This window comes from Pagrus major, chromosome 15, assembly GCF_040436345.1.
Source record: "Pagrus major chromosome 15, Pma_NU_1.0".
In the NCBI taxonomy this organism is placed as follows: domain Eukaryota; kingdom Metazoa; phylum Chordata; class Actinopteri; order Spariformes; family Sparidae; genus Pagrus; species Pagrus major.
Window position 1 is genome coordinate 6,320,726 of NC_133229.1, and position 15,432 is coordinate 6,336,157.

General features: G+C 41.0%; 1 protein-coding gene across 1 annotated transcript; it reads right to left on the minus strand.

Annotated features, from left to right (window-relative positions):
• Positions 1-8,097: 8,097 nt before the first annotated feature.
• On the minus strand, positions 8,098-10,944 carry chst3a (carbohydrate (chondroitin 6) sulfotransferase 3a). Its single transcript, XM_073482566.1, has 3 exons — positions 10,850-10,944; positions 9,557-10,108; positions 8,098-8,794 (listed from the first exon to the last, which is right to left on the minus strand). Exons 1-3 carry the CDS (start codon positions 10,927-10,929, stop codon positions 8,098-8,100), a joined length of 1,329 nt encoding a protein of 442 aa, XP_073338667.1. The 5' UTR covers positions 10,930-10,944.
• Positions 10,945-15,432: the final 4,488 nt, after the last annotated feature.

Sequence of the window (15,432 nt, forward strand, 5' to 3'; positions counted from 1 at the left end):
CAACAGAGCAGCTTTATTAAATACATTTTTATGTGCCAAAGTAGCTACTAGGCAAACATTATGCAAATGTATGACATGTGACATAGTGTGATGTCACAAGGTCACAGAATTCAAGGCGGGACTACTGACGAGGCGTTTCAGGAGCAGTGTTTTCTGTGGGAGAGAAGAGCTTCTGTTGGTGCAGACTTTAACCTTTATTACTTTCAAGACCATTTAAATGCACAAGAACCTAAATGACACCAAAGTAAGGGAAAAAAATGAAAAAGCTTAACAGGTCTCCTTTAACATTAACATAAAATGAACATTATTTATCCTGAACACTGGAGGTAGCCACTGTGTATGTTTTAATACATCAGACAAAGTTTAGGGTTTTAGTTTGAAACCATGATGTTTTAAAGAGCTGATTCATTCTTTGGGTGTTCCACAGGGCAGCCTATCTGTGCATGGCCAGCGTGTGGCTGAGTGGAGCCACCTTACAGAGGCGAACACAAGGCTTCTTTCAGGCAGCAGCTCCAAAAGGCATATGAGGGCGCTCAGTGTTCCACCCCAACCACAGGATTTATTTACCTTGCAGTGAGGGGCAGCCAGTAAGAGGAGATGGAGTGTGCTTAGAGAAAGGTAGGGGTCCAGAGTGTGTGTGTTTGTGTGGGTATATGTTTGCTTGAGGGGTGGAGGGCTGGACTGGAGTGGCACAGTGATTGTGTGACACTGGATAGCTTTAAGATAGAAAGTGGATGTCGTGATCCCAAAAGAAAAACATCACAAAGCAGAGGCACACACCCAAAAACTACACAAAAACATTTCCAATCAAGAAATCTTTGTTTATCTTTCCGAAAGCAGTAATTAGCACCTCTAGGAAGAGGACTGAGGTGGGACAGGGGATGTTTAAGAGAGGAGGAACATGGATGAGAGCCAGAAAAGGACGATAAGGGCGGAGGGAGGTGGGTTTCCTGTTTCCTTAGCTAACTCCCTTCACTTTCCTCACACAGCACAAGTAGAGTCATTCAATCTGCGTGTGCATACAAGGACACTGTGTGCATCTGTTGGTACTGTAGTTAATGGTATGACAGTTTAAACCAGTTTCACCCTTGGAGCAAGTGGTGCCAAATTTTACCTTAAACTTTCAGGCCATGTTACGACACACATACAGCACAAATCAAAATGTTTGGTGTGTTTGTAAAGACCATGAGATACAATCATCAGGAAAAACGAATTGCAGTGTTCATGAGAAATTTAGGATCAGATACGAGCTCATGAGTCACAATAAGCCAAAAATGAATCAGAAATATTGTGGTGTAAACTCCAGATGTCTTTCATTATCATAGCTGCATGTCAACCACAAGGTTACAGTTTTGATGAACAGGAAACAATTCCTTAGATTTGTTGGGGGTTTTTTCCAGACAGATGATGTTTGAAGCCATCACATCTGTCTGTGCGATTGCATTGAGCAGATCACCACATCTATAATTGCCATCTGGTACTGGAGCAGATAAGCATTATGAAGATTCAACTAGAGGAGCTAAGTCAGAGCTGAGGAGTTTAACTTGAAGAGTATGACTCAGTGTTTAAGACAGTGTTTAACGTATATTTCCATATTTTCCAGCTAAGATAATAGAAGAAATACTTTTCTGTCCTTGTCAGTGAAAATTTTAAAGTTATCTTGATTTATTTTAGGTCTCCACACAACCAATAATCAGTGGATTTGAGTAGCCCTGTTGTCTATACTTGGATAGCATTTTTATATATGTTCATGTTTTTATTTTTCCTATGTGAAATTATGTGCTGCTTTACTTTAATGTATTCATCCATGTGTTTCCACTTAACTCTGTGAAATTTACCCGATTACAAAAAATTTACTTTAAATTGACTTTACTTACGATAGACTCCCTAATCAACAGATGCATGTGTGTTATGTGTGTTCTGCTCTTCCTCCTCTGACACCCTCATATGCTTTTTCTTTCAGTAATACACAAACATAAGAAACACAATTCATTATCCAGAATGGGTAAAGTTTATCCATGGTTGGTTAACTGGTTGGTTTATCTTGCCACCAAATGTGGCATAACCTGTGTTCCTCCACATCTGCCCTGCATCAGCCTCATTAGCCCTGCCCTGTTCCCTGCTAATCAGCTCCTTCTCTGCTCTCGTTTCCTCTACTGATTCCCCTGACCTGTTTTTCTTCGCCTCTCTCCACCTGCACCTCATCCCCTCTGTGGTTTAGATTGTATGTCAGTCCAGTCATTAGTTAAATCTTTTTGTGGTTTCACTTTGTTTTCCGTGGCTTCTCGTCTATTCAGTGTTGTATTTCTTTTTAGTGTTTTCCTTGAACTTTCCTTTACTTGTCTTTTGTTTTTTGGATTTTAGGTTTTAGTCTTTGAATTTTAGCTGTCATCACTAAAACTTGCTTTTTTTGTTGTTCAAGCTGCCTTAACACACAGACGAGCTGAGAAAACGTTTGCTAGCTCAAAACATTCACAAAGCCATAAACAGTTTTGAATCCTGTACTGTGTTCATAAGCTTTCTGTGTTCTTCTATATTGGTGCAGTTACCTAGTGCGATGCATGACCTCCATCCTGTGTTGGTATTTGTGAAACTGCTGCGTGTATGTAGTTACTGTGTCTCTCACTTTAATTTGCACTCTGTTCTTGCTTTCAGAAACTGTTGTTGCACCCACACAGTTGCAATCTGCAGAAATGTGTGTCACATCAACCCTTGGTCCAGTGTATGCTCTGCTCTACAACACCGCTAGTGGTTTAAAACAACTCTTTAAGGAAACTTGAGCCAGGGCCAGACCTGGCTTATCCCTAAGACTTTTCCTCTGTTGTGGGATGGTAACATCTGCTATGTTGCTGTGGGAGTATTGAGCATCAGGGAAACAAACTGTGGTAGAGTCAGCTTGACCAACAGCTGTGGACTCTAAAGTGCTTTCCCTCAGCTGGGGCGTGAAACAGACAGAAAGAATGCAGACTTGAATGGGCTCCCTGTTTCGGTCTTTTTTTCTCCGGTTATTCCCACTCAGCCTTTTGGGGATCCCTGGCAACAGCAAGCATGTGGATGTAGAGCTGGACTGAGAGAATGCTACTGAGTACACAATACAGCATTAATCCTAATGTTATCCATGTCCTCCTTAGCTTCTGTGCATCCCAGTGTTTAAAAAAAACACATTGATAAGAAAGCAGAAATATTTGTTGTGGAATCTGTTTTTTGTTTTTTTTTTTGTGTGTTTTTTTTGTATTTTTTTTTTACTGAAAAGTAAATGTAGAGGTCAAGAACCACAAATAAATGATTACACTTGGTTGTGAAAGTCATCACTGTTCAGTTTTAAGATTATAAAAGGCTCCCTGATATGTTCAACTTTAAAGATAAATTATACCATACCATAAACACAGCGACTGTGGTTGCGGCAGAGACACTTTTCTTCTGCAACTCTTCCGCTTCCTCCGCAAGACAGTTGATGAGACTGCTGGAAAACCTTGGATGAATTAGCATTACATAAAGTATTTATTCACACTGTAACATGAGTTTGTTTGACAGTAGCACCGTTTACACACATAACAAGATACTGGCTTCATAGCCTCAAAGCACCATTGAACAACAAAATAATCATTTTAATTATTTCCTCATTTACATCGGTGTGACACATCTCCAGTTCCTTAAAGGTAGACTATGCAGGATTTGCTTAAAAACAAAGTATGGACTAGAAGTGTGTGGCTGTGTCTGTACTCAGAGACCCTGCCCTCTGCTTGTAATGTCTTATTTTCTTCTTGTTTTGCTGAATTTGATTGTTTCAGGGCGTCAGCTGGCCTGAGAACCAGACACATCTGCAAGCTCATGATTCATCTGCTCTGGCAGATCCATCTGGCGAGCCTCCCACCCACACAGATTTCACTAGTTTCCAGGTTTGTGACAGGCCAGTCACAACTGTTTATCTAATATGTTGCAGAGGATCATCAACTGCCCAAATTTGAAAATCACACATCACACGTTTGGATGCTCTCAATTTGAATGAAAGCCACACCTTGCATGTGTCAATCAGCGCTATGTCACAATGTTGATAACGCCCGTGGAAACTGAAAATTAAGGGGGCTATGAGGGGCTCCAGACTAATACACATCTGTGGCTTAGTCTGGTCATGCCAGAGGTGTCAGTTATTCTGGAATCAACTTTGGATTGGTGGCTCACCAACCCAAAGCGTTGTTATTTGATGACCTGGGAATGAGACTCTGTAAGTAGAGAAAGTGTTGCACATTCTGGACCCACAAGCATTGTTCTTTATAATTTGATAACGTTTTCGCCCTCAGGCCTTACTTAAAATACAGCACTGATATGTTATATAGGCCACAGCCTTGTAAAACATGTGAAAGTAATCAGACAACCATCCTCCAAATCCTGCATAGTGTGCCTTTAAGAATAATCTACACTTTGGCCTTTGTTTATCCCTGCAAGAATAATCAAATGTGAAAGAAGAGAAAGGAACGTTTTAATAGTTATCACTGACAGCAGGTTGTTAAAAACAGTCTTTAGGGTTCTCAAGACAACAATCTTAAAAACCCTAAAGTAAGCTTCTTCACAGAGAACAGCAGCTGCTGACAGCTTAAACTTCTCTCAGTTACATGGTGATAAGTTTCACAACATGACAAAGTATCCAAATTTCCAAAGAAATTACTCAAGCCACTCCCGCAGCAAGTTCTCAACTGTCTATATCTGCATGCTGAATTTGTGGCTAAATACAGTACTCTCCACAGAGACATCTGACCTGAATGTGGCCTATTATTTTGAGAGCTCAATTTCTTGAATCCTATAAATGACACAGAAGCACTTAGCAAAATGAACATACTGAGTATGTACAGTGGAGACTTTCCTCAGAGCAGCAGGTTTGTACTCAAGTCAAATCTAAATCATAAAAATCCTAAAGACCTGATCATGACAAGCAAGCAAAATATTATTAAATTGTATTTGAGGGAAAATCAAGCCTTGCATAGCCACACCAATTAAATGTTTAATTATTAGGTTATTATATTGCTTTTAAAATACTTGGTTCCACCTATGCCTAAAAACACTATTAACACAGTTCAAAGATCAGGACATTTTAAAGGTCCTATAATTGAGAAATGTTGATTTAGTCTCATTCCCAGCCCAAAGTGTCAATTTTTGACGAGTTGGGAGTGAGACTGAAAATACATTTTTCTTATCTCTTACAAATATGTTCATTAATAGTCCGCATTCAGAGACCTGAAAGACTTGCAGCTAAACTGCGATTAGCAGATCAAGAGCTGTGACTAAACTTTTCCTCAAGGAACTGAAACTTGAAATGAGACTTGACCTGGACTTGCAAGCAGCTCTGCTACTGATGTTTTTCCCACGATGAAAATGTTTAACCCAAGTTGACAATAGCATGAAGTCTCTATGAAGGTTGAAGCACCAACTTTTTACAGTCAAACACACAGTTTATCTTTATGACGGATGAATAACTGCAAAACTATTGCTCTGAAATGATAATTGTCAACTGCTACACCCATACTTTCAGTCTGGTATTTCACAGTATTCCTTAAATACTTCACTAGTGAGTTAGGGCGAATCAAGGCCTCCCAGCTGTAATGTAGTCATATTTAAACACTGAGCTAGTATAAGCTCACTTCTATATGTACCCCTAATGCATATCCCTTTACTTCAGCAGCACGGCAGTCTCAGCTGTGCCCCCGCCAAGCTGAACACAATGCTGCCATTGAACTGGAGTCACAGTGGATACCTTTATATACCATTTAGACTGACAGTTAATGCAACAGCACCTGGGGTTCACTTAAAGAGACAGTTGCATACGTACATCTTATACGTTAGTCGTCACCAAAACCAACAACAAATTAAAATTTCACGACTAATAGCTTTAAAGAATGAGTATTTCCACAGGTCTTAGCATGACAAATGTATGATCATAAATGCATGTTTGATTCTTTGTCGTAAATGAATGTTTAATGTGCGCTGGTATGGTTGCTCGCTGTCCTTCATACTTTGCATACTTATGTTGGCAGACTCCGACGTCTGGAGGTTCAGATAATAAAAGCCTTGACGAGATTCCAGACACCCTCAGTAACAATGAGCGACATTGACAAAGACTGACACACTCATTGTCTGTTGCACTGAGATCTGTATGATGTACATAAGACAGACTGTATAAAGCTGATTGAGTGCAATGTCCCTTGAAGCTTTTGGTGAAGTGCTGTACCAAGACCTTTTCTGACGACTGATATATCCTAAAGCTGGGGTTGGTAAGATTGTAGAAACCAGCAAAAGCAAGCTACATTTTGACAGTGTCCAACCGCAAAAGCCTCAAAGCCACTCCTCCAACACACATGATCACACACTGCCTGACTATATAGACACTGACTGCCCCGTAGCTCTCCGTAGCGAGCTGGTAGATGTGTATGAATGGCTAGTTTGCTACTTTCCACAAGCTCTCTTAGCTTTATTAGTCTAATAAACACATAAACAACTCTGTTAAATGCCAAAGTCACATAAAGGCAAGCAAAATAGCCATCACAAGCCCAGATATAGCTCAGTCCAAAATGCTACGTAGCTCTGCAGTTAGCTGCTCTTAACTGTAGATGTATCCTACTGAGTTAGCTGCTGAACGACAAGCTCGGGGACTGTCGTAGCTAACTGTATCTAACTACCTCGTGTCTCATCCACGTCAGAAAATATTATCAGAATGAATGAACAACCAATATCACTATTGTTAGTACTCACCGCTGTCAAGCTAGCATGCTAGCACTGGGAAACTTAGCCAGCACATTCTCTGTCATTCTTGTGTAACTAGCTCACTTAGCATTAGCTAGCATTATTTGATTTATTGACCACCGTCAGGATATTTTCTTGTAAATACAACAAAAAATGCTTCTGAAATAACTTGCCAGCCTTAATTTTTAACTCATATATTTTAGTAAGAACAAGAGAGGCTCATCAAGTTTATTCTTTTATTCATAAAAAGTCAAGACTGACATGAAGTAGTAGTTTTTCTACATCACTGCTGATTTCATTTCTTTGAATTGGAATTGATTAAATCAGCTCCTTGCAGAAGAATTTCGTTTGTGTGTTCATGAAAACATTGAAATCATCAACTCTGACTTTCACGTTGAGATTTAAAGGGGCATAGCGACAGGAGCTGAGAAGCCTTTGTAAAACGACACCCAAACTGCTAGTTTGCTTAAGGTCGAGGTGGCAGCGCTGGGAAATACGTTACTACAGTTACAGGTACTGACAACACTTGTATGTTGAAGACACATGTAGGCATCTACAGTAAGATATAATTTTTCTATAGCATTACACAACTCATTTCATATAAGTATTTCATATCCATTTTCATTAACCTCTGCTTTTATGGTATACTGTAGCGATTCCTGAATTACATTACAATAGAATTGCTTTAAATGGCATTTGGTTAAATACATCAAAGATCAGTCTGTATTTTCACTTTCGGGAAGAAGCGAACACAGCACACGAAGACACCACAAAATGCAATCCTACATTCACTTTACCTGAGCTGGATACGTAAAGTCCCATAAAAGCATATCAGGTCTAATCTGAATCTGTTGTCTGTTCTAGTGCAGATCTAACAAAAGAACAAACCAGGTTGAACTAGGCAAAATTAAGCACCGCGTCAATACCGCATGAACAGAAACATCCTCTCTTTCAGACACACAAACACAAACAAAACACACATCACTTTCACTTTCCCTTAAGTTTATCCCTGAAAATCTTAAGATGATCAACTATCAATAAAATCTTACATAATAGTCTCTTACAAGTCAGGCTTGACATTTATGCTTTAAGCTTAGTACATGCCAGGCTTTTCAGTAAACACAGTATGCAAATAAATACTTCTATTTATCAAGTGGCTCTTCATTGGTACAATGAGGCACATCATTGGTGAGTATGAATATTATTGTATGGCCCAGATCTTACTGTCACCAGTAAAACATGTTATGTGTCTTGTGGCACCTTTGCTTACTAGTTTTGGTCTGTGCAATTGTGGCTTCTCCTGGTTCCGATCCATCGTGTGCAGGGTTTTGCAGATTCACAGCTACATTTCTGAACTCTCAATCAATGAAATAGTCTCTCCTCAAGCAAACTGATGGACTTGTTCATCAGTGTCTTTTCATCATCCACGAATTTGTACCCAAACAGCTTCATGGTGGGTCCACACACTCTCTGCACTACCTGAGCCAGTGTGAAGGGAATACTAAATCTCCATTTCTCTGCCTGCTCTGATGAGTTCTTCTGGGTGGAGTAAATCCCACTGGCTTCCTGTGTGGTCTGGGTGTTCCTCAAAATCCACTCTCTAGCTTGGGGACTAAAAGGTATCCCTGTGAACCTGTACATCTCCTCCGCCTTCTGCATGGGGTAGCGGGCAATATCCTCGTAACGCACCAACATGTAGCGTTTCCTCAGCCAGCGAGGTCGGCTCAGTCCCACCTCTGCAGACATCCTAATGTGGTCACAGTTTCCTTTGAGCCTCTTCACCTCCTCATCATCCTCAGGCACCTGGCCATCCTGTGCCCAGGCCTTCCATGTCTGGTACTTGGAAGAGAAAGCCACCATGCGGGATGCTAAGATGGCCCTTGGGTCTCGGACTAGCTGGATCACTCTCACATCAAGACGAGGATCCTCCACTAAAGGCTGCAATGTTTCCAGCTGGCGCACACGGACAGTCTTAATGGCATGGTGTTGCTTGGAAAGGCAGGATTCAGATGCAAGGGTCAAGTTCAGTGGCCCACAGCGACGAGTCTTACAGTGATACCTAAGACAAGAGAGGTATAATTATGGTAAATATCTTTCAAAGAATTGAAAACATTTCTCATTTCTCATTTGGGGCCCCTTGGGTTCCTGAAGTAAATGACTTGCTCTTTTTCTGCAGACAGGAGTCACGGGTATTTATCAGCTACAGCACTAATTGGCAGTGATAGAATCATGACACCCAGGGGGACACGCTACTTTTTGCCCCTTCTCCAGTGCAACGCTATGTCACACATTGAAGAACTGGAGGTTGAGCCATAATAATTTTCCATCCATCTCCATTCAAGCAGCGCTCGGACATCGTTCAGTCAACTTTGAGTTTGAAAAAACAGAAAGGCAAGCTCACCTACAAGCAATGGGAAAGGAGTCAATCACCTAGTTTTAGCTGTTTTACCAACATTTAAAAAACCTGTATATACGCGCTAACTACCAACGTTGTCTCAAGCTCCGGGTTATTATAAGCCGCCATTCTATTGCATTGTACCATTCAGCGTGATTTGACTAGTTTGGTAGTTTTGCTCATCTGGGTTTGGCATGATAATGTTGTGACATCATTTTCAATGCGGCACAAACACACGGGAACAATGGAAGGTATACAGTTAGGAATACTCACCGTACCAAATGGAGGCAAAACAAATGCTGTCAGAAGCAGCAGCCCCTCTCTCTTTGCAACTGCGTCATAGTTAATGTTTAGTTCCATCTTAAATGTTCAACCAACATTGTAAGCTTGATCAGTGAAAGTGAGTATCAAGAGAATTTACAATACCTCTCAAAGACATCTTTGATAACAGGAGTGCAGACAGGTTCTTCACAGAGCGATAAACTAGACTCTCTGCGGAAAAGAGCCGGGGTGACGTGGTCCTGAGGTGGGGGAGAGATGAACTTCTCAAGAGGAGAGAAATCGCACAGGAAGAGTCCCTGGACTACCTCCCGGTAGATTCCTGCCAACACTGTCCCATTGTTTGCCTCTCCGGCCATGGTCAGCATGCGCTCGACGTGCCACAAAGGCTCAAACAGGTAAAACATGTTATCGCCGTGCTGGTTGAAAAATTCCCCCACAAAGGAGGAACCTGTTCGTGTGGTGGCCAAGAGTAATATGTGCTTACGGCCACCGCTCAAGCTGTACGTGCCTAAATCATCTAATTCGTCCTCCTCTTGCTCCTCAGAGAGACTTGAGTAATTCCCCGGTGTACCGGTGAGTTGAGAGAGCAGCATTTTAAGCACCATCAGGGAGCCATTTTGTGTCGTGATGCCATAATCCAGTGGAGTCTGCGGGGTCTGCTGTGGAGTCTGCCTCTGGATCAGCTTATCAGAGACCCTGATGAGACACAGAGACTCACATCAGTTAACAACAGATGAAAGAGTGTCAGTATCTAAGATAGTTTATATTTTGAATTAGCTTACATGGTTTAATAAAGTCCCTGTAAGTTTGACAACAGATCCAGAGGATCACAGCTTTGGTCTTAATTACTGTTTGACATGGTGTAAAACGAGGTTTGCTTTCTTTCTGAGAGTTCAATGAGAAGTTCAATACCACTGTCATGTCTGTGGGTTGTAGTCAAAGCTACAGCCAGCAGTTGGTTAGCATAGCTTAGCATAAATACTGGAAACAGGTGGAAGAACACAGCCTTGTTCTGTCCAAAGAAAATAAAATCCACTGCTCACCTCTAAGAAATAGTCTGGATGGCACAAAACCACAATTTATATTGTTAACATTTTGGTTCTGTATGGATTAACATTCTGGATTCTTCCTCCCATTTCCATTGTTTATGCTAAGCTAACTAAGTCTTGGCAAGACAATGATTAAGTGCATTTACCAAAATCGCATCGCTTAATACGGCCATTAGGAAACACTTCCACTCGATCTCTTTCTTAACATTTGCTTGTGCAATGTAGAAACTGAAACAGAGTGCTGCTTCTGAAATCGTCTGTCTTGTCAATTTAAAAAAGATATTGATGAGTCTTCCCCCCCTAATGTACATTCATTAAAAAGCCAAGACAAAAGCTAAGATGGAAAGTGAGCGTGGATGATACAAAGAGATGAAATGTGTTCTCTTACCTTGATATGATGTTGCTTTCCTTCTCGATGATGACCAGGGCCACGATACAGATGAAGACAATTGCATATTTGGTCTTCATTCTTGAGTCCTGGCTTTGTAGTTGGACATCTAGGGTCGAGCGTTGGTCATAGCTTGTCATGCAGAGGCTAAAGCTTCATTCTGCAATAAGAAAGGTACATTAGTAAAGAAAAAAAAACAGCGTATACAAAATAGATGTTATTCCTGGTTTATAACAACACTAAGAGAACACTAAAACTGCTTAAAGTAAGCTTTGACTTTTTCACATTGTCAGGAGGCACGTTTGCCTTTCTGTTCTTCATTTTTTTCCCTTGTGTGTCACATTTATCATCACAAATGCATCGGAAAAGCAGGGAACCGTAGAAAGTAGCAGATCAGACTTCATCCAGAAGACATTAAACCTGTTTTAAAAAGTTAAAAAAGTTGTTTTTTCCAGAGCTGATGACGGAAGTTGATAAGAAGTGAGACATCTCGTCTTTTCTTATCTCTGTTGGAAGTTGCACATGCGCAGAGGGAAAAAAAAGTTAAGGTGTTCACCCAGGTGTGTGTTTTCATCACAGCCGATCATAGCAGATACCTGTGACTATTGTGGAGCCAAATGACGCACACTAAAGACAAAAGCCAGATGTTTGTGGGTGTTAGTGGGTTTTTTTGTCTAGCGTGAAAGGGGTTTAAGAGGCCTTTAAAAATGTATGTCCAACACTACCATGAAATTACACAACAGAAATGTCTTGTACTGTATTGTGTTTATGACAAAAAGCATCATAAAAACAATGGGAGAGAGACACTTAAGAGTAAATTAAACTCCCATCTTGCCTTTGAGAAACGAAACCTAAGTTTAGTCAGTGTTTATAGATATCAACACAATCTGCAGCTGTGCACCTCACAGTCACATTTGATCTGAAACCTGAGAAATGTTGAGCAGTTTGTGCAACACCCAAGTTTTGGAAACTTGTTTTCCTCAGAACCGAAGAAAAAAGACAGTAGGGCAGGGGTCGTGGGTGCGGGTGAGGAAGAAGATGCATGAGAGAGAGCGAGAGGGGGTTAATGTAAACAGGAGAGACATTCAAAGCCTGAAACACCGTGGAACACTTCCACATGGCACTGAGTCAGAGGACACTCAACGCCCCCTTCTCTTCAGCATCAAACTCTTGCAGAACTAAAAAAGTGAGTTTGTGTTGAAAGTTTCAGCACCTTAGGTTCACAGACTCAAGCCTCGACATGCCAACAGTCACGTGATCAGGGCAAGTCAGACAGTTTGATAGTATCAGAACCAAATCTTGTGTCATTAGCTGTTGTAATATCCTGCCATCCTTTGGGAGTATTGTGTTACCCTGCCATGTTTTAAGGCTATTCAAGCAGTGAGTTAGGAAGACAACCCACATTTATGTAGCAATACAGGCACACAATGTTCCCCTGAAAGACTTTTTGAACAACTCAACCATTTTGACATTGGATTTCATTTGAAATTCTTAATTACAATTTCTTAATTTAGAATAAATTGCCTATGGACGTTTTTTTATGTTACCGAGCAGCCCCCCCCCCCCCCCCCCCCCCCCTCAACGACACAAACACACACACATGCCATTTGGACCTGTCAAGTGAGTGAATAATTTCTACAAAGCATATCATTAAGGGGAAAAAGACACAGTTTCCAAGCCGTTGTGGAGTGATTGTGTGCTCTGTAAGTAAATATCACCCAATTATCTGAGCTTAATATGCCATAGCCGTCAAACTGTCAGGCTGAGGCGCTTGAGCTGAGCACTTTTACATATTCAAGAGTCACTGGAGCGTTTGGCAAATCTGACTATCTGCTCAAGCAGAAACACACATCACTCTGTTTATCATCTCACTACAAATTACATTAATGGCTGCCTTCAAAAGCCTTGAGCAGCATCTCCGTGAGATGCTGAGAGCTAAATTCCCACTGAAAGCTTTGCTGCTCATCCAGGGGTGTAAACAATTAACTCTTATAGGCAAATATTGAAAAGCATTATGATTTGTGTAGGTGCTGTCTGCCATTCCCATGTGATTGATTGATTTCAGTTTGGACATACTAGGTGCCATTTGGAAATAAAGAAAACTACCCCCTCTGTGTGTGTGTGTGTGTGTGTGTGTGTGTGTGTGTGTGTGTGTGTGTGGTTCCCTTTTTATACTCTAGTAGTCATTTAAGGGGGGAGGGGGCTTTCAATTCAGTAGCGTTTCCAACATTCCCTCCACCTCCAGAATGAATACACACTGATGAATACTTCTGCATACTATTAATCTCTGATGCTCTGAGATGATGCTTTCAAATACTCCGAATTAAATCGGGAAAACGGTTATCTGAGCGGCTCGCATCTATAACAGATAGACTTATTGATTACTACACGGCGCACACAGCCTCCATATTTGCACAATCATCTTTTATACCTGCATCACATGAGAAGACACGTATGCATCAATCATCGGCTGACATAGTGGAAACAGTGGTGGACTATCATCAATCATCATGTTTAAGGTTTTACGCGCATGGCAGCGGGATGTTTACAAGCTGCCGGTGGATCCACACGGTTCTTGTTTTTTTACCCCAGCTTTGAGTCATTTCCTGCCAGAATACATGAGATGCGGAGATGTTACGAACCTTTAGCTGGTCTCTCTCTCTGCAATCGAGCAGCAAAAAAACAAAAAGAAGCGTCCCCCGGTCTTGTGAGAAACAGCATCGTCCCCTCGTAGCATCTTGCTGCCGCTGCTGCATTGTCTCGGACAAGGACACACTGCTTCATTGTACCCTCGGACGCGGGCTCGTCTCCTCTGCCAGATGAATGAGAGGCAGCGCGGAGGGACGGACGTCGAGCTCGAACATGAAGGAGAGCACAACGGAAAAGCGAGATTTCTTTTCTTTTTTTTTATTTGATTAAATTGGCTATTAAGTAAAAAATGTAAATAAAAAAAAGAAGAAGAAATGAAAGCTGTGTCACAGAAGTAGTCTCAGCATCATAGAAAAGCGCACCAACTTCCCTGAAAGTGACTTTTTTTCGTTCAAACTTCAGAACTTTGTCTCCAACTTTCCCCCATGTGTCTGAGCACACTGCGGAGCGAGCTGAGTGACTGCAGACACGCATCGCGTCACCGCTCGCTCCTGCGTGGGACATCCTGTGCTGGCGAGGTCACGTGATCCCCAAATAGGCTACCCTGCAATTTAGTATAAGGACCCCCCTTGTTTAAGGAAGTGCCTCCAGAGCCTATAGAGTCCATGCCACTGTGGAGACTCAGCCTTGGTTTAGAGAAAGACAATTGAATTGCATGTTGTGAATGCAGATGGGTGTTGATTTACTGTCATAAAGATAAGATAGTGTTTATTTATCCCATGAAGGGAAAGTAGGCTGAAGCACAAGCAGTCACATAATCTGCTTCGGATAGCCCTAAAACATCTTCATTTCCATTCATTTGCATAAAGACTTCTTTAAAGTGATAGTTTTGTTGGTGAGACACAAACAGAACACAAAGAGTTGATATATTAAGATAATTATGGCACTAATAAGACAACAAACAACACTCTCAGTTTTTTAGTTATTTGTAACTGTCATAGGCCACTTTAAAGGTCCTATTTGTAAGAAAGGTTGAGTTTTGAGTCTCATTCTCATCAAATACTAACGCTTTGGGATTGTAAAACGGGTCGGCCACCATCCCAATGTGTCAGACTTTGACAGGTTGGGAAAAAGACTCAAAAATCAACTTTTCTAAAAAAAAACTGGGACCTTTAATTGATTATCTGTCCGCAGTACAATATAACCAAATGCACAAATTATTCTTGCTTTGGGTGTCACAGTGAGCTTTAACACACTGTCATCCCTGGAAAATCAGACTTTACAGATGGGACTATCAAACTGCTGATGGACTGTAAAGACACTGTATTTCAAACAAGGCTAAGGAAGAACATTTAAAAATTTTATTTAAAATATACCCTGATGACTGTCTTATCACTGATTTTACAGATGGTGTTATATCTTGTACCCTTTGTAGACATAGTAAAGAATCAGTGTCACCTTGACTGTGAAATAACCCCCAAATTCTGGAGGGACCTTGAGTCTCATTTTAACCTTTAACATATTGTTTGTTACTATGTGATAATCAAGAAGACGGCAATCTTGCATATAGAATGATGACATCACATTCAAAATTTTTAATTCACAAAGACATTTTCTAAATGTCTTCCTAGGTTTTCACCTTTGCTTACATTTGATCTATATGTGCTGCCACCTGAATCCTTTGTATATTGTTGTCAATAAGGACAAAAAGAAGAAAAAACCCAACAAAATAGAGGGGACTGCCTTTCTGCACCAGAGAGTCATTTTAAAGACATTTCTACAGGTCTCACTGCTGTGGTTAGAGGAGGTTAACAACTTCTACTGCAGGTCAAGCAGCAGCCATTTTCTGTCATCACCCCATTATATCGTTCATTATCAGAATCTGACAGACAGCTTTGACCTGCTGCACACAAACACAAACACCCGCTATACCAAAAATGTGCACTTTGTTTCTGCATCACTCTTGTGCTGATGTTGAAGAACCTAGACTTTTG

Excerpts from the sequence above, each read along its gene's own strand:
- chst3a (XM_073482566.1), bottom strand. The coding sequence starts at position 10,929 with ATGAAGACCAAATATGCAATTGTCTTCATCTGTATCGTGGCCCTGGTC. Across the intron at positions 10,109-10,849 it reads GAAAGCAACATCATATCAAG|GGTCTCTGATAAGCTGATCC; the intron begins GTAAGAGAACAC and ends GTGTCTCATCAG. Across the intron at positions 8,795-9,556 it reads ATCAAAGATGTCTTTGAGAG|GTATCACTGTAAGACTCGTC; the intron begins GTATTGTAAATT and ends CTCTTGTCTTAG.